Source organism: Opisthocomus hoazin, chromosome 9 (genome assembly GCF_030867145.1).
Source record: "Opisthocomus hoazin isolate bOpiHoa1 chromosome 9, bOpiHoa1.hap1, whole genome shotgun sequence".
NCBI classification, from domain to species: Eukaryota; Metazoa; Chordata; class Aves; order Opisthocomiformes; family Opisthocomidae; genus Opisthocomus; species Opisthocomus hoazin.
The window spans coordinates 26893024-26915471 of NC_134422.1; the positions used below are offsets into that span (position 1 = coordinate 26893024).

Below are 22448 nucleotides of genomic sequence, written 5' to 3' on the forward strand. Positions count from 1 at the left end.
ATTACAGAGGAAGCCACTCTCACGCTGTCTGAATGTTCTCTCCACCCACCCCCCCCCAAAAAAAAAAAAAGGGGTGCTACTAACATGCAACATCCTTGCATATGACTGAGTTTGAAGCATCACTTGGTGGTCCAACTCCTGCTCTATTCTCTGCACTGACACGGAATTCATATTCATTTCCCTCCAGGAGACCAGTTACTTTGCATCTAAGATCTGAAACTGGTTTCTTTGTTGCTCTGACCCATCTTAAACCTTTCTTTTCTCTTCGCTCCACATAGTAACCTGTGATTTCACTTCCACCATCATCTACCGGCCTTTTCCAAGTAACTGTGACAGTATTTTTAGTCACATTTGTTACTTCTGGTTTTCCAGGAGGGCCTGGGGGACCTGATAAGGAAGAAAAAAGTACTGTTAAAACAAAAATCAAGTCTTCAGAGATTAATAAAAACACGGTGAAACTTCTCAGCTTGTTCTACGTACCAAATCTATCTACCATTTTAACTGGTTCCGATTGTACTGGTTCACCCTTGCCATATTGATTTACTGCTGAGACACGGAAAACATATTCATTTCCTTGAATAAGCTTGCTAACAACATGCCTACAGCTTTCAATATTTTCAGCAACCAATGTCCAGAGCAGTCGGCTAGTTTCTCTCTTTTCAAGAACATAAGATTTGACTGGTGATCCACCATCTTCTGCAGGAGGTGACCATGTAAGAGTCGCTTTTTCTGCTGAAACATTGCTGATCTCAATAGGCCCCGGAGGTCCTGGAACATCTAAAACTTTCACATGTACGCTCTCCTGCTTAGTGCCAAAAGGATTGGTTGCAGTGATTGTGTATTCTCCAGAATCTTTTCTGGCTGCATATTTGACAGTTAGAGTTGAAGAAGTTGGTGTGGTTTCAATGTGTACAAGCTCTGAAGGTCGAAAATCTTTTCCAGCTTTTGACCATGCTGAAGTTGGAGGTGGTTTGCCACGGATACTAATAGCAGACACTGTAATGGTGTCTCCAGCTTTTACTGTTAAACCTTCCTTCAAAGTAGGATCGATAACAATGCTTGGTGCCTCTGTCAAAACAAACATAACAACTGTTATAACAAGAACATAGAAAAAAAAGATTATTTGATATTAATCATTGAAATAAAAATATATATTTTTAATACCATCTACATACCATACTCATCCTTGCATATTATGGTTTCTGTGGATTCAGATGGAGGACTGATAGCTCCAGCAGTGTTCTTCGCTCTAATTCTGAACTCATATTTGCCACCTTCAGTGAGGTCAGTTACAGTAAATGCACAGTCTGGAACATTCACATGATTAGCTTTTGTCCAAGTTTTTGAGGGTAAATCACGCTTTTCAACAATATACCCTGTTAACTTATGTCCACCATCATATTTTGGTTCTGTCCAAATGAGTGTTACTGAGTTCCTAGTTACATTGATAACTTCAGGTTTTCCAGGAGGATCTAGAAGGAAAAAAAAATAGTGATCAAACAAAAGTTATTTAAAATTTCAGAATTTTCCTTTTGATTCTCCTGATGACTTACCAATAGGATCAAGTGCCACAACTGGTTCAGAAGGCAGACTTGGTTTACCTACTCCAGCCATATTGATTGCCATTACTCTGAATTCATATTCCAGACCTTCAGTTAACCCTGTCACTCTGAAGTCTTTCATTCTTATTGGCGTTTTATTCGCTCTCTTCCACAGAAGACTATTTCTTTCTTTGACTTCAATGTGATAACCTAGAAGATAAATGGTGACACGAAAATTTGAGGGGTTTTCTAGAAATCTTAATTTCTCATAGCACTGTGAAACATCATACTGCCTGTATGGCATGTCACATAGGCAATTGTGCAAGAGGAACACTGAAAATCAGGTGAAGAAATGGATGTGGACATACATTACAGATGTATGTAACTGCAATGACAAGATGCTTGTAAATGCAAATTGCTAATTTTATAGACCCAATTAATGTAATATATAGGTGAGTTTGTTTTTCTTTCTTTAGATGTTTTGGCTTTGTGCAAAAATACTGTTTCTTAGTTAGTCTCTTCCTGACTTTTAAGTTACATTTTTAAAAAAATACATCATAGAGAAAGAGTAGGAAGTAAAACAATTAAATCAATCAGTCAATCAATCACTCAATTTAAACCACAAACACCGGATAGTTTTATGTTATCCTTCAACAGAGAGAAAGAACTATTAAGAACTCAAATACTAGGGAGGCTTTTGGAGATATACCTGTGATTGGTGAGCCTCCAGTTCTTCTGGGATCAGTCCAAGTTAAAGCTACAGATTCATGTCGAACATCAACAATGTTGGGAGGTGGAGGAGCATCTGGCACATCTAAACAATATAAAAAAATGCAGTAACATTAAAAATAAATATCACGCCTAAAACATTTTTTTTCAGTTTTGAAAATTATAATGGATACTTACCAAATGGATGTTTTGCAATGACAGGGTCAGATTTAAGACCTTCACCTACTCCATATTTATTTTCAGCCCTGATCCTGAATGTATATTCATTTCCTTCATGAAGTCTTGTAACTCTAAATGTGGTTTTTTGGACTGCAGAGGCACAAGTCACCCACTTATTGTTTACATTATCTCTCTTCTCTAGGACATAGTTAGTGATTTCTGAACCACCATCATCTTTTGGAGGGCCCCACTTTAAGGTTATGGCATCTGCTGTGACTTCTTCAAATTTCACTGGACCTGTTGGTATGCCAGGTTTGCCAACAACTTTCACAGAAATAGTGCCTTCCTTGCTGCCAACAACATTTTTCAGAGTTATTGTGTATTTTCCAGCATCGGCTTTCTGGCAGTCATGTACTACAAGTGTGGTGTTAACAGCTGTAGACTCAAATGCAACTCTTCCACTCTCAGTAAGTGGCTGGTCTTCATCTTTCTTCCAAGTTACAGTTGGGGCAGGCTTGCCTTTAACTGGGATTTTAAGACGGAAATTGCTACCCTCTTTAGCTATGTAGCACAAATCAGGTAGATCTCTCAAATCAAGATCAGGTGCCACTGTAAAAATAAAAGAAACTGATCATTCAACTAAGCATAAACTCTGTGATAAAATTAAGATGCTTTTTAAAAGGCATCTTATTTGTATGTACACACAGTAATGATAGTAAGCATAAAATAAATATAATTTGGGTAAGTGAAGCATTAAATCAATGATCTTAATTTGCTTCTTACCAACATCATCTCTTGCCACAATTGTGAGCTCTGTTGGAGTTCCATGTCCAGCATCATTTTGGGCTCTCACTCTGAAAGTGTATTCTTGTCCTTCTTTTAGGTCTCTCATTGAAAAATGGAGGTTCTTTGCCCGCATGACTTCTTGCCATTTATCTTCACCAATCAGGACCTCAACAACATATGCAAAAATACGGCTTCCACCATCACTGATAGGTTTTTTCCATACTAAATTGCATGATGATTTTGTTACAGCTGAAGCTTTTAGATCCACAACTGGCCCAGGTGTTTCTAGAAGGAAGAAAAGCATAGTAAGTGTCCATTCAAGCTAAAATTGAAAAAATATTTGAGTACCAAAATAGGTGAAATGGATTAATTTTTCTTACCAGAAGCTTTAACAGCATCACGAGTTTCACAGGGATCACCAATACCATATTCATTTTCAGCAAAAACCCTGAAGAAGTAAGATTTGCCTTCTTCTAAGTTAGTTATCCTGCAGCTTGTCTTTGGACATTCTGTGGTTACTGTGGACCATGACTTTCTTTCTGCATCACGTTTTTCAACAACATAATTTGTGATTGGACTGCCACCATCTATTAGTGGAGGTTCCCATGTAATGAAGGCAGAATCCTTAGATGCTTCCTTTACAATCAGATTAATTGGAGGGCCTGGAGTATCTAGACAAACACAACCACCCCATATTTGATTTAGTAAACAAAATACAAAAAATTATGAGTTAAAAAGTTAACAAATATAGTGGGGAAAATCTTGACACTTACCAAGTACTTTTACAACAATGGTGTATGCCTTTTTGCCACAGCTGTTCTCCAGACTGAGGACGTATTTTCCAGCATCATATTTGTTTACATTTTCACAACGCAGGAAAGTATCAAAATCTGTTGATTTGATGTCTAAACCTTGTCTGTCTCTTAGGTTAGCACCCACTTTAGACCATGTAATCTTTGGAGGTGGACGTCCTCTTACTGGCACATAAAGTCTCATTGTGACTCCAGCACGTAACACAAGGACTTTCCTTAGTTCTGCATCAAGTTCTCCTTCAGGAGGAACTGTGTGTTTAATAAAATACATGCAAATAAAACATCACCTTTAAGACTATCACTAAAGTTACTGTGACAAAAAATACCTCTTTATTGGCACCTCACTAGATTAACCAACTTCTTCTCATGCTCGTGATGATGTTAGTGAGTTAGTGTCCTGACTCCCACTTCAAGATGCACTTCGCATCTTTTTGCACTGATTTAACTTCCTTTTTTTCTGTATTTTCCATCTTTTGCATCTCTTATCATATGAAGAATGTTCCTCCAGAACTCAAAGGAGTTTGAAAGCCTCCTGAGCTGTACTGCTTATCTCAAACCAAGACAGTTCTGTGAAGCAATGCTTTTGTACAAACAGCAAAATGCATATAGAAGCCAGCATGGCTCTTGAGGAAGCAATTAAATAGTGTTCCACACAGATACTTAGAATAGTAATTTTGGCTTCAAATTATTTAGAAGACATGAAGAAGACGGAAAATTTTAGGAACAGAAGAGAGATTTAGAAAGTCTAATTTTAGGATTAGAGAAAGAAAAAATTCTTGAAGACCCAGAATAGGAGGCAGAAGAGTATCTAGCATACAAATGAAAAAAGCAGACACCAGTCAGATTCTACACAGTTCTATTCTCTTCCAAATTAGCCACTTTTAGCCTACATTTTTTGAGAAATGACACATTCCAAATTAATCTGCTTCTGTGATCTGTGACAAACCCTGTCTTTGGAACTCGTTCCATGAATTAAAGCAAAAGTCAACAAGGTCATTTGTTTTCAGTGAACCTACTTAAAATGTCTTTAGCAGTGTGTTTGTCAGGAACATCACTTGGATCACTGTATCCAATCTTATTGACAGCATAAACACGGAACTGGTACTCTGTGTCTTCTATCAGCCCTGTTACCACAAATTGCGTAGCCTGTAAGTTCTTGGGTAGGTTGCATCTGACCCAGTTGTCTGTGCCAGCTCTTTTTGCTTCCACTAGATAACCAATAATAGGGCTTCCACCATCATATGCTGGTTTGCTCCATGACAGGCTTATTGAATTACGAGTAGTATCAACCACTTTTGGGAAAGCAGGTGGGCCGGGAGGATCTAAGAAATAAAATAACATAAAGTTATCATACCAAATGTTGTGCAAAAGTATTTGGAAATAACCATGGAAAATAACTGAGACTTTCAGCTTACATTGAGGATCACGAGCATACACTGCTTTAGAAGGTGCACTAGGCTTGCCAGGTCCAGCCTTATTCAGTGCTATCACCCGGAACTCATATTCTGTTCCTTCTTGGAGTCCAGTAGCCTTAACAGTTCTTTCAATGACAGGCTTTCTGTTTACCTTTGTCCAGTTAAGAGCCTGAGTTTCACGCTTCTCAAGTATATAACCAGTTATTGGGGATCCACCATCACTAGCTGGTGGCTTCCAGCTAACAGTCATAAAGTCTTTCGTTACATTGCTAATTATTGGTGGATCACAAGGTCCGGGTACATCTGTAAAGATTTATTTGAAGGTTATGTTCACATTCATAAGTGTACACAAAAAACAGTGACTAATGAAGCTATCCCACAAAGCTCTTACCATATGGATTCTTAGCAACTACTGGTTCAGTCAAGACAGGGTCTCCAACACCATATTTGTTTTCAGCACTTATGCGGAACTGATACTCATGTCCTTCTATTAGTTTCTCCACTGTGCAGCTTGTAATGGGTATATTGGCACTGACTTGGGCCCAGTTTGGTCTGCTTGTTTCACGCTTGTCTACAATGTAGTTAGTAATTTCTGAACCTCCATCTTCCAGAGGAGGCTCCCAAGAAAGCATTGCACGATCTGCATACATGTGTTTGATTTTAACGGAGGCTGGTGGACCAGGCTTATCTAGAAGAATTAACATCACATTGTTATATCTCTATCTTTTGCTACATCATTTAACTATAAATGTGTATACTGACAGTCTTTAGCTTACCAAGTACTTTAAGCTTAATGGTTGCTGACTTTGATCCACTTGCATTTTCAGCAGTAATAGTATAGTCTCCTGTTTGCTTCCTGTTAACACTGAATAACTCAACTGTAGCAAGATTTCTCTTAGTGGTGATCTTAACACCTTCAGACGGCTTTAAAACTTCTCCTTCTTTCTTCCAGGTGATTGTTGGCATTGGCTTGCCATATACATTTGCCTCCAGATGCACATTAGTTCCAGCTTTTACTGTAATCTGTGATTGCATAGACAGATCCAACTCTATTCTGGGGGGAACTGAAAGGAAAAAGCCCTAGAGTTAATCAATCTAGTAAGAGATAAACATCTCATTCTTCATAGGAGTGTGTTGATTCAATATGCATAGATTCTTATCAGAGTTCTCAGACACTTTTACATTTCTTACCATTTTCTGGATGAATGGTCACTGGATCAGAGGGTTCTGAAGGTCGGCTAATGTTAACTGCTGTCTTTGCAATTGCTCTAAATTGATATTGAGCATTTTCTTCCAAATCAGTAGCAGTGTACTCTTCTAGGGGTATTTGATGTGGAGTTGTGTTGCACCGAACCCACTTATCACCAGGTAACTTGCAAGCTTCAACAAAGTAGCCAATAAGTTTGCTACCACCATCATGTTTTGGTCTTGTCCATACCAGTGACACGGTACTCTTAGTGACATCAATAACTTCAGGTTTTCCAGGAGGATCTAAGGAAAATAAGATCAAGTTATAGGCTGTTTTGCTGAAAAAGCTAACATATTAAAAAATGACAGGATCGTATTTACAGCATACCCACAGAGTGCACTCACAGTGTAGTCATGGTAAACATGAAAATGTAAACATGAGAGCAAAGATCATGAAGAGCTGCAGATATATTGAAAATGACCATAAAAAGAGGAGTCTGTTGCAAATTATTTGTATGTTTGACTTACCAACTGGTGCTCTTGCTGTGACAAACTCCGTTGGTTTACTAGGTTTGCTTGCTCCAGCTCTGTTCAATGCATAAATTCTGAAAGTATACTCAAGACCTTCGATGAGCCCCACACAAGGGTATTCTGTGGAGCGCACAGCTGTGTCATTAGCTTTCACCCACAGTAAGCTGTTCCTTTCTTTGCGCTCAATGAGATAACCAGTGATTGGACTGCCTCCATCACTATCTGGTCTATCCCAGGCAACAAAAATGCAGTCTTTATTGACCTTGGTAATACGTGCATTCTTTGGTTCACTAGGAACATCTAGAAAGAAATAGAAAGATGGTTATCAATCACATGCTTTCTTACTAGGAGGACTAAAAAGAGAAAAGCTGCTATCAAAAAGTGACGTACCAAATGGGAACCTTGCAATCATCTTGCCAGAATTAAGAGGCTCAGAAATTCCAAAACGATTTTCAGCACGAACACGGAACATATACTCTTCTCCAGGAATTAGTTTTCCAATTCTGCAGCTTGTCTTTGTGACAGAAGCTAAAGCTGTTACCCAGTCTCCTCGGTTTACATCACATTTCTCAACTACATAGTTTGTAATATTACTGCCGCCATCTTCGAGAGGTATATGCCATGCAAGAGTGCAAGCATCAGCATCTATTTCAGAAATATCAAATGGAGGCTGCGGTGGACCTGGTTTATCTGCCCCAAAAAAAGTATATTAAGAAAAAAGGGATGAAAGAAAATGGCAACCACTGCAATATACTAAAACTATTTTTATATAAAGCTGGATTTAAAAATAATGAAATGGAACATACCCATGACTATCACTCTGATTTTCTGACTGTCAGTACCAGAGCTATTTTCTGCAGTAAGCGTGTAAAAATCAGAATCGTTTCGAGTCACATCCTTAATGATAAGAACAGAAGACTTTTCTGCTTTATGCACAGCAAGGCGACTGGATGTAAGTACATCTTTATCTCCTTTCAACCATTTACAGACTGGCTGAGGTTTCCCATATACATGAGCTTCAATTCTCAGTTTCTTTCCAGCTTTAATGTGAACATGATCAGGCATCAGGATCTTAGGTGGGACTGAAAAAAATTCACACACAGATATATAAATTCAACTTATGTGACATATTAATTTACTTTTTCTTATGTTGTCATGTAAAAGTTCTCTGCTTCTCTCTCAAGTGGAATCAAAACTAGGAATGACTTGATAATTTGATTTAGGTTCCACTTATGGACAGCTAGAGATTCTGCAGTGGGCAATGTCTATTCCAGTCTTACTTTTGCATTCCTGTACAGTTTATAAGAGAATATTTTTGAGTTGGGATTGCCTTCTCACATGTTTATGTAGAGACTTTTACATTATTAATACATGACACATAATTCCTCTTTATATCTGGAATTTGTTGTTCACTTATTGCTGACTTTCTACAAGACAAATATGAAGGAGGAGAAAAGAAAGACTGAAGTTCTCACTGAACTAAAACCATTTCCACAGTCAGTCTTTTCATATCCTTGAATTATTCTTCAAGTACGACCCTTCTCCTACAGAATCACAGAATCAGAGAATGGTAGGGGTTGGAAGGGACCTCTGTGGGTCATCTAGTCCAACCCTCCTGCTGAAGCAGGGTCACCTACAGCAGGCTGCACAGGACCTTGTCCGGGTGGGTCTTGAATATCTCCAGAGAAGGAGACTCCACAACCTCCCCGGGCAGCCTGTTCCAGTGCTCCGTCACCCTCAGAGGGAAGAAGTTCTTCCTCATGTTCAGACGGAACTTCCTGTGCCTCAGTTTGTGCCCATTGTCCCTTGTCCTGTCACTGGGCACCACTGAAAAGAGCTTGGCCCCATCCTCCTGACACCCACCCTTCAGATATTTGTAAGCACATATTAGGTCCCCCTGCAGCCTTCTCTTCTTCAGGCTGAACAAGCCCAGCTCCCTCAGCCTCTCCTCGTAGGGGAGATGCTCCAGTCCCCTCACCATCCTCGTAGCCCTCCGCTGGACTCTCTCCAGTAGCTCTTCATCTTTCTTGAACTGGGGAGCCCAGAACTGGACAGAGTACTCCAGATGGGGCCTCACCAGGGCAGAGTAGAGGGGAAGGAGAACCTCCCTCGTCCTGCTGGCCACACTCTTCTTGATGCACCACAGGATCCCACTGGCCTTCTTGGCAGCCAGGACACACTGCTGGCTCATGGTTAACCTGTCGTCCACCAGGATACCCAGGTCCCTCTCCGCAGAGCTGCTCTCCAGCAGATCCGCCCCAAGCTTGTACTGATGCATGGGGTTGTTCCTCCCCAGGTGCAGGACCCTGCACTTGCCCTTGTTGAACCTCATCAGGTTCCTCTCTGCCCAACTTTCCAGCCTATCCAGGTCACGCTGAATGGCAGCATGGCCTTCCGGTGTGTCTACCACACCTCCCAGTTTGGTGTCATCAGCAAACTTGCTGAGGGTACATTCTAACTCTTCATCCAGGTCGTTGATGAAGACGTTAAACAAGACTGGGCCCAGTACTGACCCCTGGGGGACACCACTAGTTACCAGCCTCCAACTAGACTCAGCGCCGCTGATGACAACCCTCTGAGTTCTGCCATTCAGCCAGTTCTCTATCCACTTCACCGACCACTCATCCAGTCCACACTTCCTCAGCTTCCCTAGGAGGAATCATGGGACACTGTGTCGAAAGCCTTGCTGAAGTCCAGGTAGACAACATCCACGGCTCTCCCTTCGTCTACCCAGCCAGTCATGTCATCGTAGAAAGCTATTAGATTGGTCAGGCATGATTTGCCCTTGGTGAATCCGTGCTGACTACTCCTGATAACCTTCTTTTCTTCCACTTGCTTGATGATGGCCTCCAGGATAAGCTGCTCCATCACCTTTCCCGGGATGGAGGTGAGGCTGACCGGCCTGTAGTTCCCTGGGTCCTCCTTCTTGCCCTTTTTGAAGACTGGAGTGACATTGGCCTTTCTCCAGTCCTCGAGCACCTCTCCTGTCCTCCAGGACCTCTCAAAGATGATGGAGAGTGGCTCAGCAATGACATCCGCCAGCTCTCTCAGCACTCATGGGTGCATTCCATCGGGGCCCATGGATTTGTGGACGTCCAGATCGCTTAAGCGATCCCTCACGCAGTCCTCCTCGACCAAGGGAAAGTCATCCTCTCTGTAGGTTTCTTCTCTTACCTCCGGGGCCTGGGATTCCTGAGGGCCAGTCTTAGCACTGAAGACTGAAAAAAAGAAGGCATTCAGTAGCTCTGCCTTCTCCGCATCCTCCATCACCAGGACACCCGCCTCATTCAGCAGCGGCCCCAGATTGTCCCTAGCCTTCCTTTTGCTGCTGATGTAGTTGAAGAAGCTCTTCTTGTTGTTTTTGACATCCCTTGCCAGCTTCAATTCCAGGTGGGACTTGGCCTTCCTCGTCGCATCCCTGCACGCTCTGACCATGTTCCTGTACTCTTCCCAAGTGGCCTGCCCCTCTTTCCACATTCCATGAACCTTTCTCTTCCACCTGATCTCTGCTAGAAGCTCCTTGTTTAACCATGCAGGTCTCCTGCCTCCTTTGCTCGATTTCTTTCTCGGGGGATGCATTGCTCCTGAGCATGGAGGAAGTGTCATTTAAAGAGCGACCAGCACTCATGGACCCCCCTGCTTTCGAGAGCCCTGTCCCACGGGATTCCTCCCAGTAGCTCCTTGAAGAGGGCAAAGTCAGCCCTCTTCTTTCACACAAAATCTTTCCAGTTTCTTCCAAAAGAAACCTGGCACTATGTTTGGTGTACTTCGCTTTCTGCCATTAGGCTAGTTTTCATTCTCTTTTGCTCCTAGTACCTTTCTCTTCCTCTTTCCATGTCACAAATGAAGAAGGTTCTTCTCATCTGCCCCTTACCCCTATGTCTTCCTGTGCCTCAGGGACCCTACCACCTTAATTAGACCAACCTGTCCTCCCTGCCTTTTACTTTATATATTCTCAACCAACTCTACAATAGAAACAACTTCTTTTCTCTTAAAACAGCTCCCAATTTTGGCCCCATTTATCTCTCAAATTACCACTCTGACTCTTTTTCTCTCATTTTGAGTTCATTGAAGTTCATTTTATTATTTCTCCTTAGTTCCTAGCTTCTGGTTCCAACTGAAACCATGTCTGCAAAATTCTTTACTAATTCTGAATTAGTGATCAACTCTCATCCTTTCTGACCTGTCAAAATATTCATTACAGTTAGCCATAGCTCTCCAGATGACTTCATAAAGCGTATGTCTTTCTGGGACTCACTCAAAGAACCAGAATTGTTGCTCATTTCATTATTAAAGCAGAATATTGCAACATAGATAGTATTTGAACTGTTACTTACTGAGTTGTTCTTTAATTTCAAATATTCCTTCAGTTTCTCTTGGCAAGCTTACTCCTACAGCATTTCTAGCTGCCACTCTAAACCTGTACTTCTTTCCCTCTTTCAGACCAGCTACAACAATGGAGAGGTCTTTAACAACTGAATATTCTGTCCAGCGATCTGCTGGTTGTTCATCTTCTTTGTAGCTAACAATGTACCCATCAACTTTAGAGCCTCCATCACGCAGTGGTGGCAGCCAGCCTAAAGTAGCACTATTCTTTGTAATTTCAGTAACTTCAAGTTTTCTTGGTGGATCAGGTTCACCTTTCAGGGAAAAAAAAAAAGAAATATATTAAACGTTGAATTTCCAAGATTTTCTGACTACTGAGTACTTGCTGAATTATTAGATGCTATTCATGCTAATTCAACAAGGACAATATGGAAAAGAGCAAAATTCTTAATAATTACAAAGGTACTATATTCATAGATAGTATTATTTGAAAGAAACTGACACAGAAATATTTATTTCTATCATTGAGTAGTTAGTAGCATTGTTCAGTTTAGAAACATAAACTTTCCAAAAATGTAAAATCTTATTAAAATTAGACAAAAACATAAAATGTGCATAAAGGCATACTTACTTAGGGGATCTGTTGCTAGAACTGGTTTTGGTATGTCACTTGGAACACCTGACCCATATTCATTCACTGCTGTTACTCTAAAGAAATATTCAGTTCCAGGCACAAGGTTAGCTATTTGGAAGCTAGTTTTCTTCAGTTCTGCAGTGACTGTTCCCCAGGTCTTCCTGTCAGCCTCACGTTTCTGCAGGATGTAATGAGTCACTGGGCTACCACCATCATTCTCTGGAGGTGCCCATGAAAGATGGCATGACATCTTGGTGACATCAGAAACCTTGAAGTCCGACACAGGTCCAGGAGTATCTATAAAGAAATTTCAATTTACACTAGTCTTTTCTTCTTTAATCAGTTAAAATTAAAGGGGGCTCACAGCTTCCTACACAAGGGGAGTTAATGTTAGCTTATACAGCTGTGCTCAAAAACTGTAGCATCTGGGGGTCATAAAAATTCCTGCAACGAACATTCAACATAGTTAAAAAATTGTGTAGAGGTATTTCTCTCATTACTTACCCAGGACTCTGACATTCACAAATACAGCCTTTTCTCCAGCTGCATTAACAAGTGTCAGTGAATATTTGCCTGAGTCATCACGTGTTGAATTGGGGATGACACAGAAGGCCATAGTGTCAACCAGATCAACTTGTCCTTTTCTGATAACATTATCAACACCCATTCTCCTCCAGGTGACTTTTGGTGCTGGGCGACCCCTAACAATGGCAAAAAGTCTAATAGGGCATCCTGCCCTGACTGTGACTAACTTTCTCATGCTTGCATCCAATTCAATCTCAGGTGGTTCTGAAAGACAAAATTAAAGAAATAAAATACAAAGTTTAGCACAAGAAATAAAATAAAACCAGAGCAAATAAGGCCTGTATGTAATAAAGAGGATGGGAAAACTCACCAAGTATTTCTTTGGGAGACACAGCTTCTTTCAGTTCAGCTGGTCGGCCAAGGCCAACCTGGTTTTGGGCAGAAACTCTGAACTCATATAACTGGTTCTCATCCAGGCTGGTGGCTGTAAATTCTGTATGAATAACTTGGGCAGCAACATTGCATCGTTTCCATCCTGCTTCAGGATCAGCACCTTCAACTTTTGGTCTAATTTCCACAACATATCCAATAATTGGAGCACCACCATCATACACTGGTTTCCCCCAGCCAAGGGTTATGGAACTCTTTGTGCTATCGACCACTCTCAAGTTTGTGGGAGGACCAGGTGGTTCTGAAAGACAATAAAAATTACAGATAAGAAGACACCTATACAATTTAGCAATCTGTTTTGTTAACATTAAAACAAAATACAGTAGAATACAGTGGTATGATACCTATTGGGTCTTTTGCTACTACAGGTCTTGATGGCAAGCTGGGTTCTCCAAGTCCGACTTCATTTTCGGCACTGACACGGAACTGATATTCATGACCAGGGATGAGATTAGTAACCTTCTTGCGCCTCTCTGGGATTGCAGTCTTAGTAACAGGAACCCATCTTAGTGATCGTTTCTCTTTCTTCTCTAAAATGTATCCGGTAATTGATTTGCCACCATCATATTCTGGTGGATTCCAAACTACAGTCATCTCTTCTTTGCTAACTCTTGTGACATCTGGAGGGTCAGGGCGTCCAGGTCTATCATATTTTGTTTTTGCAATAATTGGGTGTGTTTCTGTTGGCGGACCAGTGCCCATTTTATTCTCTGCACGAACTCTGAATATGTATTCGTTACCTTCAATGAGGCGTGACACATTTGCATAGTTTGTTAGGACAGAGGAAGAGTATGTAGACCAAACCATACGCTTGCTTTCACATTTTTCCAGGATGTAGTTCTGTATTTCACAACCACCATCATCTTCTGGAGGGTCCCAAGTAACAGTACACCTATCACTTGAAATGTCAGTGACTTTCAAGTTTCTTACAGGACCTGGTTTATCCAAGACAATAACAGTAGCGTATGCTACGAAACTACCAGCTGTGTTAGTTGCAGTAATCACGTATTTCCCACCATCACTGCGCCTTGATTTTGTGAGAACAAACTTAGATGTGTCAGAAGTTGTTTCAATACTGACTCTTGGAGATCTGGTTAGATCTGTGGCGTCTTTGTCTTTTGTCCATACAACTTCAGGCTGTGGTTTTCCTCTGACTCCAGCCTCAATTCTAATTGTGTCACCTGCTTTCACAGTTAGCACCCCACTTAACTTCAAGTCTAGCACTGGTTTCTGGAGGTCTTCCTTCACAACAACTTCAGCTGTTCTTACCCAGTCACTCTCACCTGCCTCATTCTTGGTTTGGACTCGGAATTGGTAAATCTTGTTTTCAACACATTTATCTACCATGTAGTGTGTTTCCTTAATGCTGCCTTTGTGAACCCTTTCCCATTCATCTGAATCTTTCAGTTTTCTCTCAACGTGATAACTTAAATTGGGACTTCCACCATCATAATCTGGCCTTCTCCATTTTAGATATACAAATGTCTTTCCTTTCTCTGCAATGTGAAGATTTTCTGGCTCTCCAGGCTTGTCAATAGGATTGATGGCAAGGATAGGAGTCTTGGTCTCAATGCAAGGACCTGGACCTATTTTGTTTTCTGCACAAACTCTGAAGAAGTATTCACGGTTCTCTATAAGATTTGCTTTTACTAATCGTTTAGTGATATCAGAGGACACAATTGACCATCCCCTCTGGTTTGGTTGACGGTACTCTACTATGTAATTTGTAATTTCGGAGCCACCATTATCCACTGGACTCTCCCAAGCAATCATACAAGAATCTTTTGTGACATAGCTTATTTTCAGATTCTGACATGGTCCAGGTCTGTCAAGTACATTAACAACAGCAAAAGCTTGAGCATGTCCACAGCTGTTCTTAGCTGCTATTATATATTTGCCATGATCAGATCTTTTGGCTTCTTTCACTTGCAGTTCGACATAAGGTAGATCATGGATGATTTCAACACACTTTTCTTGGACTAGTAATTTGCCATCTTTAGACCATGTTATGTCAGGATCTGGCCTGCCTTTTACTTTACCAGTAATACGGATTGTTTGGCCTACTCGGACAGTAATTAAGTCTCGACAGGTCACATCTAGGTTTACTTCTGGAGGAGAAAGAATATCCTTTGCAAGTACAGTTTCTGCCAGTTCTCTTGGTTCTCCCTCTCCCACAATGTTGACAGCTTTTATTCGGAATTTATATTCATTTCCTTCTATTAAGCCAGGTACTCTGAAAGCACACTGTCTAATGAGTTCATCCTTATTAATCCTATTCCACTGCGTAGTTCCAGTTTTCTGACATTCCACAATGTATCCCAGAATTGGGCTGCCACCATCTTTGAGGGGCTTTGTCCAGACAAGATCAGCTGTTTCTTTGGTTTTATCTTTTAATTTTGGATTTATAGGTGGTCCAGGAGGAGTGATAGGACGTGATGCTTTTATTGGATCAGAGCTTGGAGATGGTTTGCTTAAGCCCACCATGTTTTCTGCAAAAACTCTGAATTCATATGTGTTGCCTTCAAAAAGACCAGAGACTCTGTATTTCATATCAAGTATTGGTGTCTTATTGACACGCACCCATTTACCAGATGCTTCTCGACGTTCAAGTATATAACCAGTTATTGGAGTTCCACCATCAGATTTTGGTAGGGTCCAAGACACTGTTGCAGCATTTTCTGTAATGTCATAAACAGTTGGTTTACCAGGTGGGGATGGTGGATCAAACATATGTTTAGCAACTGTTGGTTCTGAATCAAGGGGTGCACCAATGCCTATCTTATTTTCTGCCCGAACACGGAAAATGTATTCACAGCCTTTCTGCAGTCGTGGAATCTTAATTTTTGTGTGACTTGTTCCAGAGCTAACCACTCCCCAAGTTTCTTTCTTTGATTGACGCTTTTCAACAATGTAATTTATTATAGGACTCCCACCATCATCTTTAGGAGGGCGCCAAGAAATAACCATATGTTCTGGTGTTACTTCAAGAATATTAATAGGACCAGTTGGTGGGCCAGGAACATCCAAAACTGTAAGATGTAGAGCAACAGTCTTGCTGCCAGCTGCGTTAGATACTGTGAGTAGGTATTCTCCTGTATCTTTTCTTATACAGTCTTTGATGGTAAGTACAGTTGAATAATCGTCAGTCTCAATCTTGTGTCTGCCGTCTGTTTTAATTTCAATGCCATCAGTAACCCATTTTGCAGTGGGAACTGGCACACCTCTCATAATTGCAGGAAGTCTCACTGTGGTGCCAGCTTTAACAACAAGACCTTCAATTAACTTCACATCTAGTTCCACAGATGGAGGTACTGAAATTAGAGAAAAATATAAATTACCTTTTCAGGGGAAATGCTTAAAGAAAGAGAGGAGGAATCAACATGAAAAACTAAAAATTACCTAGTTTTTCTTGACACTCTATTGGTATAGTTGTATCTGGAAGACTAAGACCAACGATATTCTGAGCTTTCACACGGAATTTGTATATTTTTCCTTTTTGTAGGCCCGTAACAACACAGTCTAGCATAGGGACCGTCTGAAACTTTGTCCACTCATCTGCACCATCTTCTTGATACTCCACCAAATACCCAGTTATGTCAGCACCGCCATCACGATCTGGTCGATTCCAAGCAAGGGAAACTTCAGTCTTGTCAACATCTACATGATGCAGATTCTTTGGTGGCCCCGGAGGATCTTTTAAAATACAAAACCAAAATGGTTGGTAGGATGGCCAATCTACGGTAGCATTGTGTCATGTTCACATTGGTACCAACAAGACAGTCTCAAAAATTACCAAGAACAATGTGAACAAACCAAATTATATAACTGAAAAGCACTTACGCAGTGGGTCTATAGCTTTAATAGGCTTGATTGTTTCCACATATGGACCTCTACCATATTGATTCTCAGCTGCAACTCGGAAGAGATACTGAGTGCCTTCGATCAGATATTTAGCCATATGACTGCGTTTCTTGGAGGATGATGAGATGGCTACCCACTGCGCAGCAGCTACATCTTTCCTTTCCACCACATAGTTGGTAATGACAGAGCCACCATCATCTTCTGGTTCCATCCAAGTGAGATAGCAAGAATCACTTCTAACTTCACTGACTTGCAGATTTCTGGGTGGACCAGGCTTATCTAATATTGAAAAAAATTGAATCTGTTATTTATTTGATAACCAAAGCATTTTTTACAAAATGTTAAAAATTTAAAGAGAAATTAATGTATTTCATATAATTTTTGGTCCTTTCCCTACTGTGTATTTCTTATAATTGGGTTTATTGACATATTCCAGACATTCCTTTATTTCTTAATCTCTAATTATAGAATAAAAACATGTACTATAAAAGGAACATCAAAAGTATTACCTAAGACAACAACTTTTACTGAAACAGTCTTTGAACCAGCTGGATTTTGAACTGTTAGAGAGTAAATTCCACCATCTTCATGGACAGTGTTACGAATTTCAAGCTTACTGCCAACTCCTGTAACCTCAATATCAGCTTTGGGTGAGACCTCATGATCTTCTTTCTTCCAAGAAACTTTTGGGAATGGAACACCTTTAATAATAGCACTAAGTCTCAGGGTATCTCCAGCTTTTACATGCTGTTCTCGGGCCATATTAGCATCAAGTATCAGCTCAGGAGGTTCTGGAATCAAAATCATATGACTTTAGAAAACAAGGCCAAAAAATTTCTTCTTAGGTAAACTCATCTGATCGTATTAAACTCACCAAGTCTGTCCTTTACTTCTACTGGATCAGGAACATAGGCTGGTTCAGATTCACCTGCTGCATTGACTGCCTTGACCCTGAACTTATAGGTCAAACCCTCACTAAGGCCAGTGACTTTGTATTTTGTTTCAGGACAAGAATCTGCTGTAAGATTGGCCTTTTTCCATTCTTCATCTCCGACTTTCTGATACTCAACAAGGTAGCCAATTATCTTGCCATTACCATCATGGCGTGGTGGTAGCCAAGATAAATCAACTGAGTTTTTAGTTTTATCTACTGCTTCTGGATTAACAGGTGGACTTGGTTTTGCTGTCAAAAAAGAAAACAAGAAATGTGAAAAAAAGGAAACTATATTTTCTAACTGAAATGAAGAGTGCATTAAAATTTTAATGAGAAATGAAATTTAATACTTTACCGATTGGATCTCTAGCAAAAATTGGCTTTGATGGTGGACTAGGATCACCAACACCAATTTCATTTTCTGCTGAAACACGGAATTCATATTGACAGCCTTCAAGGAGATCAGGTACTTTGAACTGAGTACTGGGGAAAATCGGGTCTTTGGTAACTCTGACCCATCTTGTAGCCATTGTTTCCTTCTTTTCTACAATATAGTTTGTTATTGGCTTGCCTCCGTCATACGGTTTGTTCCAAACCACTACTGCAGAGTCTTTGGTAACATCCTTAATGATTGGCTGCTCAGGTGCATCAGGAACACCTGGGGGAAAAAAAGAAGAGTTTATTAGCACTACAAAGAGAGTAAAGATTAAAGTATCAGAGTAAGATCACAAATTAATAACATACGGAAACGGTCCTTGGCTTTCATCTCATCAGAGATGAGAGGATCACTTATGCCGTAAAGATTTTCAGCATAAATTCGAATTTGATATTCTTTTCCTTCAAGCAGCTTGGGAATTTTGCATGTTGTCTTAACTGTGGCAGATGTAACTGGCATCCACAGGTCTCTGTGTGCATCCTTCTTCTCAATAATGTAATTTGTAATTTCACTGCCTCCATCATCTAACGGAGGCTTCCAGGAAACTACCATGTGATCTTTATGAACTTCATCAAATATAACTGGGCCTACTGGAGGTGATGGGCGATCTGTTTAAGAAAAAATAAAGCATACTCATGCTTTTATATGAACTTCACATAATGACATAAATTAAACAGTGTCAATACAGTAAATGTATTATGAAATTAGAAACTTGGCATCACAGTTTTAATAAGGAATCAAGACCTCAAGACACCTCATTAATAGGTGTTTGACTCACTGGACTTAATTCCTTAATGCTTACTAGGTATTTGGTGATTGACGCTTTCTACGGTGTTGACATTCTCTAAACGCATGTAGATACATTAAAATACTGTTGTTCAGTAATACCTACCAACAACATTAACTTGACAGAATCCTTTTCTTGATCCTGTGCTGTTCTCTACACTAACACAGTATTTGCCTGAGTCTTCACGGACAGATTTTAATATCCCCAAGCAAAGAGTTGTAGGACTTGTCTTGATCTTTGTGCGGTCATCTTCCTTCACAACAATGTCATCCTTTAGCCAAGTAACCTTTGGTGCAGGCTTGCCTGAGTAACGTCCAGTCAGGCTGAAAGCTTCACCAACCCGAACAATAAGCTTGTCTCTAAAGTCAAGGTCAAGTGACGGAGGAGCTGAAAGACATTATTAAAAAGCACAATGCTCATAAATGTCAGCAATATTAGTAACAAAAAGTAAGGAATCAGTAAACGTAATCACAGTTTTCAGAAGAAATATGAAAAACATACATACCTATTTCATCCCTGCATGTGATTGGTTTTGTGCAAAATGATGGCTTGCCTTGCCCCACAATATTGCAAGCACTCACGCGATACTCATAGGTGTCGCCCTCTTTCAAGCCTTCTACAGTGTACTTCCTGTCAAGCATTTTCTCCTTTGTAACTCTGTGGAACTTCTCTTTTCCAATGAGACGGCTCTCTAGAACATACATGGTGATATCAGAGCCTCCATTATATTTTGGAGGGTTCCAAGTTAATGTAACAGAGTTCTTGGTAACTGCTTTTACTTCCAGGTCTTCTGGACGGTCAGGAACAGCTGCGAATAAACAAAAAAAATATGGTAAATGCATTTTTCTGCACATCCATCTCACATGACAGTAATCCAAACCCGAAAACACACTTACTTATTGGATCTCTAATGACAATTTCTTTTGTTGTCTCTGTGAATGGACCCATGCCAATTATATTCTCAGCTGCAATTCGGAAAAAGTAAGCTTTCCCTTCAGTGAGTCCCTGAACAGTAGCATTCTGTCTTGTAACTGTGTAGCTTACTGGAGTCCACGCTCTATGGTCAGATTCACGTTTTTCAATTATATAATTGGTAATAGGAGAACCACCATCATCTTCTGGAGTAAACCACGTCAATTTACAGGAGTCATTGGTTAGGTTCTCAGTAAGGAATGGCATTCCAACTGGGCCTGGCACATCTGAGAGCAAAGAAGAAATGGAGTATTTAAGTATACATGCTGAATGTTATGAAATTTTACTTGTTCACAAGGATTGAAGTTCCTATTTACCTAGCACATCAACAATAATAGTCTTCTTCCGCTCACCACCAGCATTTTTAGCAAGAAGAGTGTATATACCCTGATGGCTCCTTTTGCAATTCTTGATAACCAGAGAAGAACTAATAGCTGTTTCTTCAATTCTGGCCTCTTCTGGTAAAGCTTGGTCATCCCTGCTCCAAGTCACTGTTGGAGCTGGTTTTCCTGAGACATATGCTATGATCCGAATTACTCCTCCAGCATGAACAACAATTCTGTCCCTGACGCTTGCATCCAAATTAATATCAGGAGCCACTGTGGGACGTGAAGAGAAAAATTCAATGAATTTTTTTTTTTTCATTTTGACTTAAATGTACTAAATACGTAAATGTAAATGATAAATACCAATTCTGTCCTTCATTTCAATAATGTCTGTAACTTCTCCAGGCTCTCCGATGCCAGCAGCATTCACTGCTCTAACTCTAAATTTGTAAAAACATCCTTCTTTTAATCCTGCTACAACAAACTTGGTTCCTCTAATTTCTTTATCTTTTACCTGGAAAAAAGCATTATAAAATCAGCCAACATCAAGATATCATCAATTTCTTTGTGATGTTTGAAACAAGTCTTTAATCAGATGTTGTTTCAGATTTGCAAGCACAAGACAATCTTAAGCATACATGGATCTAGCTATACAAAATTCTTTAGAATCTGTGTGAAGAAATACAGAACATGGACATACAAGCTATTCTGAAGAGTCATGTTTTTTGATAATTCTAACAGACAAACATGTCACAGCAATTACAGCAGTCTGTGGTCTCAGAAGATTTACATGTGTTATTGGACAAATAAGCTCATATAAGTGAGAGTGGCAAAAAATGGAATTCTTTGTTCTTTATAAACCTCAATTTGAACCTGTTTACCTGGAAACGGTGCAGGAAATTTAGGTATTACTTAAACTGCACCCAAATGTTTATGAAGATACAAAAAATAGCCAAGGTATGCACCAGTTACATTTTAAGTAATGCATTACTGAAAAAAAGTAGGAAAATGTAGGAACATAGTAGTGGCAAATTATTTGGCACAGTCTGATACCAGTGAGACTTACTTTTGTGCCAGTTCTAACTTGGTCTTGTCTTCTCTTCTTTTATCACAAAGTACCTACATATTTTCTCACATCTTTAAACAGAAATTAAAAAATCCTAAGTTTAGGCAACTGCAAAGGTAACTGATGTTGCGGAGGGGCAATTGCTGACTTCTACATTTGGTCTGACATTTTAAACATATGAAGGTAAATGTGGTGCAAAAATATGAACTTTTATAAAATAACTTGCATAGTAAAAATCTGTAAATTTATATTTTCTGGAGGGATATCTTTCGGTAGACGCATAGAGAGAAGAAACGCAGATTCTGTTATAGTTTTCCACCTACCCGTTCCCATTCTTCCTTTCCTTCCTCTTTATACTCAACAATGTAGCCAGTGACCCTAGAACCACCATCCTTTAGTGGTGGAGTCCACTCCAAGTCTACAGAAGACTTTGTCCAATCAGTAACTTTTGGAATAGGAGGGCCAGGTGGGGCTGAAAAATATCATCGTACCATTACAGCATAACAATATATTCTATGTTCTTATCTGAATATTTTCAAATTCAAAAATAGGAATCTAAAATACTTACCAATAGGATCTCTAGCAATTGCTGGATCAGATGGCATGCTTGGTGGACCAACACCAGCTGCATTGATAGCTGAAACACGGAACTGGTATTCAGAGCCTTCAATAAGACCTGTAACTTTGTATGACACCCCCAGTGTCATAGGTTTGATAGGATCACGGTTAACCCTGGTCCATCTCTTTCCAGTAGTCTCTTTGCGCTCCAACCAGTAACCAGTAATAGGAGAGCCACCATCATGTTCTGGTTCTTCCCAGTTTACAGTCATTGAGTCACGTGTTATACTGCTAACTGTTGGCTTGTCACATGGTCCAGGAACAGCTGGGGGAAAAAATTCACACTTTGCTTGTAAAAACAAAAATGTTAATGGAAGATGAAACAGAGCTATGCACTCCCACGGTCACTGTT

At 40.1% G+C, this 22448-nt stretch overlaps 1 protein-coding gene across 32 annotated transcripts in view; it reads right to left on the reverse strand.

The window, feature by feature from the left end:
* The window catches only part of TTN (titin), a 245384-nt gene that overhangs the window by 46012 nt on the left and 176924 nt on the right, over window positions 1–22448 (reverse strand). For all 32 annotated transcript variants that reach the window (XM_075430105.1, XM_075430099.1, XM_075430122.1 and 29 more), the window contains 35 exons: window positions 22047–22361; window positions 21802–21950; window positions 20776–20926; window positions 20404–20685; window positions 20011–20313; window positions 19620–19922; window positions 19220–19501; window positions 18636–18935; window positions 18247–18549; window positions 17832–18140; window positions 17467–17748; window positions 16937–17236; window positions 16496–16789; window positions 13441–16407; window positions 13017–13337; window positions 12626–12910; window positions 12119–12418; window positions 11499–11801; window positions 7968–8243; window positions 7552–7851; window positions 7159–7461; window positions 6634–6933; window positions 6219–6506; window positions 5834–6130; window positions 5443–5745; window positions 5044–5349; window positions 3989–4276; window positions 3596–3886; window positions 3213–3500; window positions 2448–3038; window positions 2251–2355; window positions 1554–1751; window positions 1176–1472; window positions 481–1068; window positions 85–387 (listed from right to left, as the gene is read on the reverse strand). In XM_075430105.1, coding sequence (XP_075286220.1) covers window positions 85–387; window positions 481–1068; window positions 1176–1472; window positions 1554–1751; window positions 2251–2355; window positions 2448–3038; window positions 3213–3500; window positions 3596–3886; window positions 3989–4276; window positions 5044–5349; window positions 5443–5745; window positions 5834–6130; window positions 6219–6506; window positions 6634–6933; window positions 7159–7461; window positions 7552–7851; window positions 7968–8243; window positions 11499–11801; window positions 12119–12418; window positions 12626–12910; window positions 13017–13337; window positions 13441–16407; window positions 16496–16789; window positions 16937–17236; window positions 17467–17748; window positions 17832–18140; window positions 18247–18549; window positions 18636–18935; window positions 19220–19501; window positions 19620–19922; window positions 20011–20313; window positions 20404–20685; window positions 20776–20926; window positions 21802–21950; window positions 22047–22361 — 13071 coding nt within the window. The remainder of the gene's footprint in view (window positions 1–84; window positions 388–480; window positions 1069–1175; window positions 1473–1553; window positions 1752–2250; window positions 2356–2447; window positions 3039–3212; window positions 3501–3595; window positions 3887–3988; window positions 4277–5043; window positions 5350–5442; window positions 5746–5833; window positions 6131–6218; window positions 6507–6633; window positions 6934–7158; window positions 7462–7551; window positions 7852–7967; window positions 8244–11498; window positions 11802–12118; window positions 12419–12625; window positions 12911–13016; window positions 13338–13440; window positions 16408–16495; window positions 16790–16936; window positions 17237–17466; window positions 17749–17831; window positions 18141–18246; window positions 18550–18635; window positions 18936–19219; window positions 19502–19619; window positions 19923–20010; window positions 20314–20403; window positions 20686–20775; window positions 20927–21801; window positions 21951–22046; window positions 22362–22448) is intronic.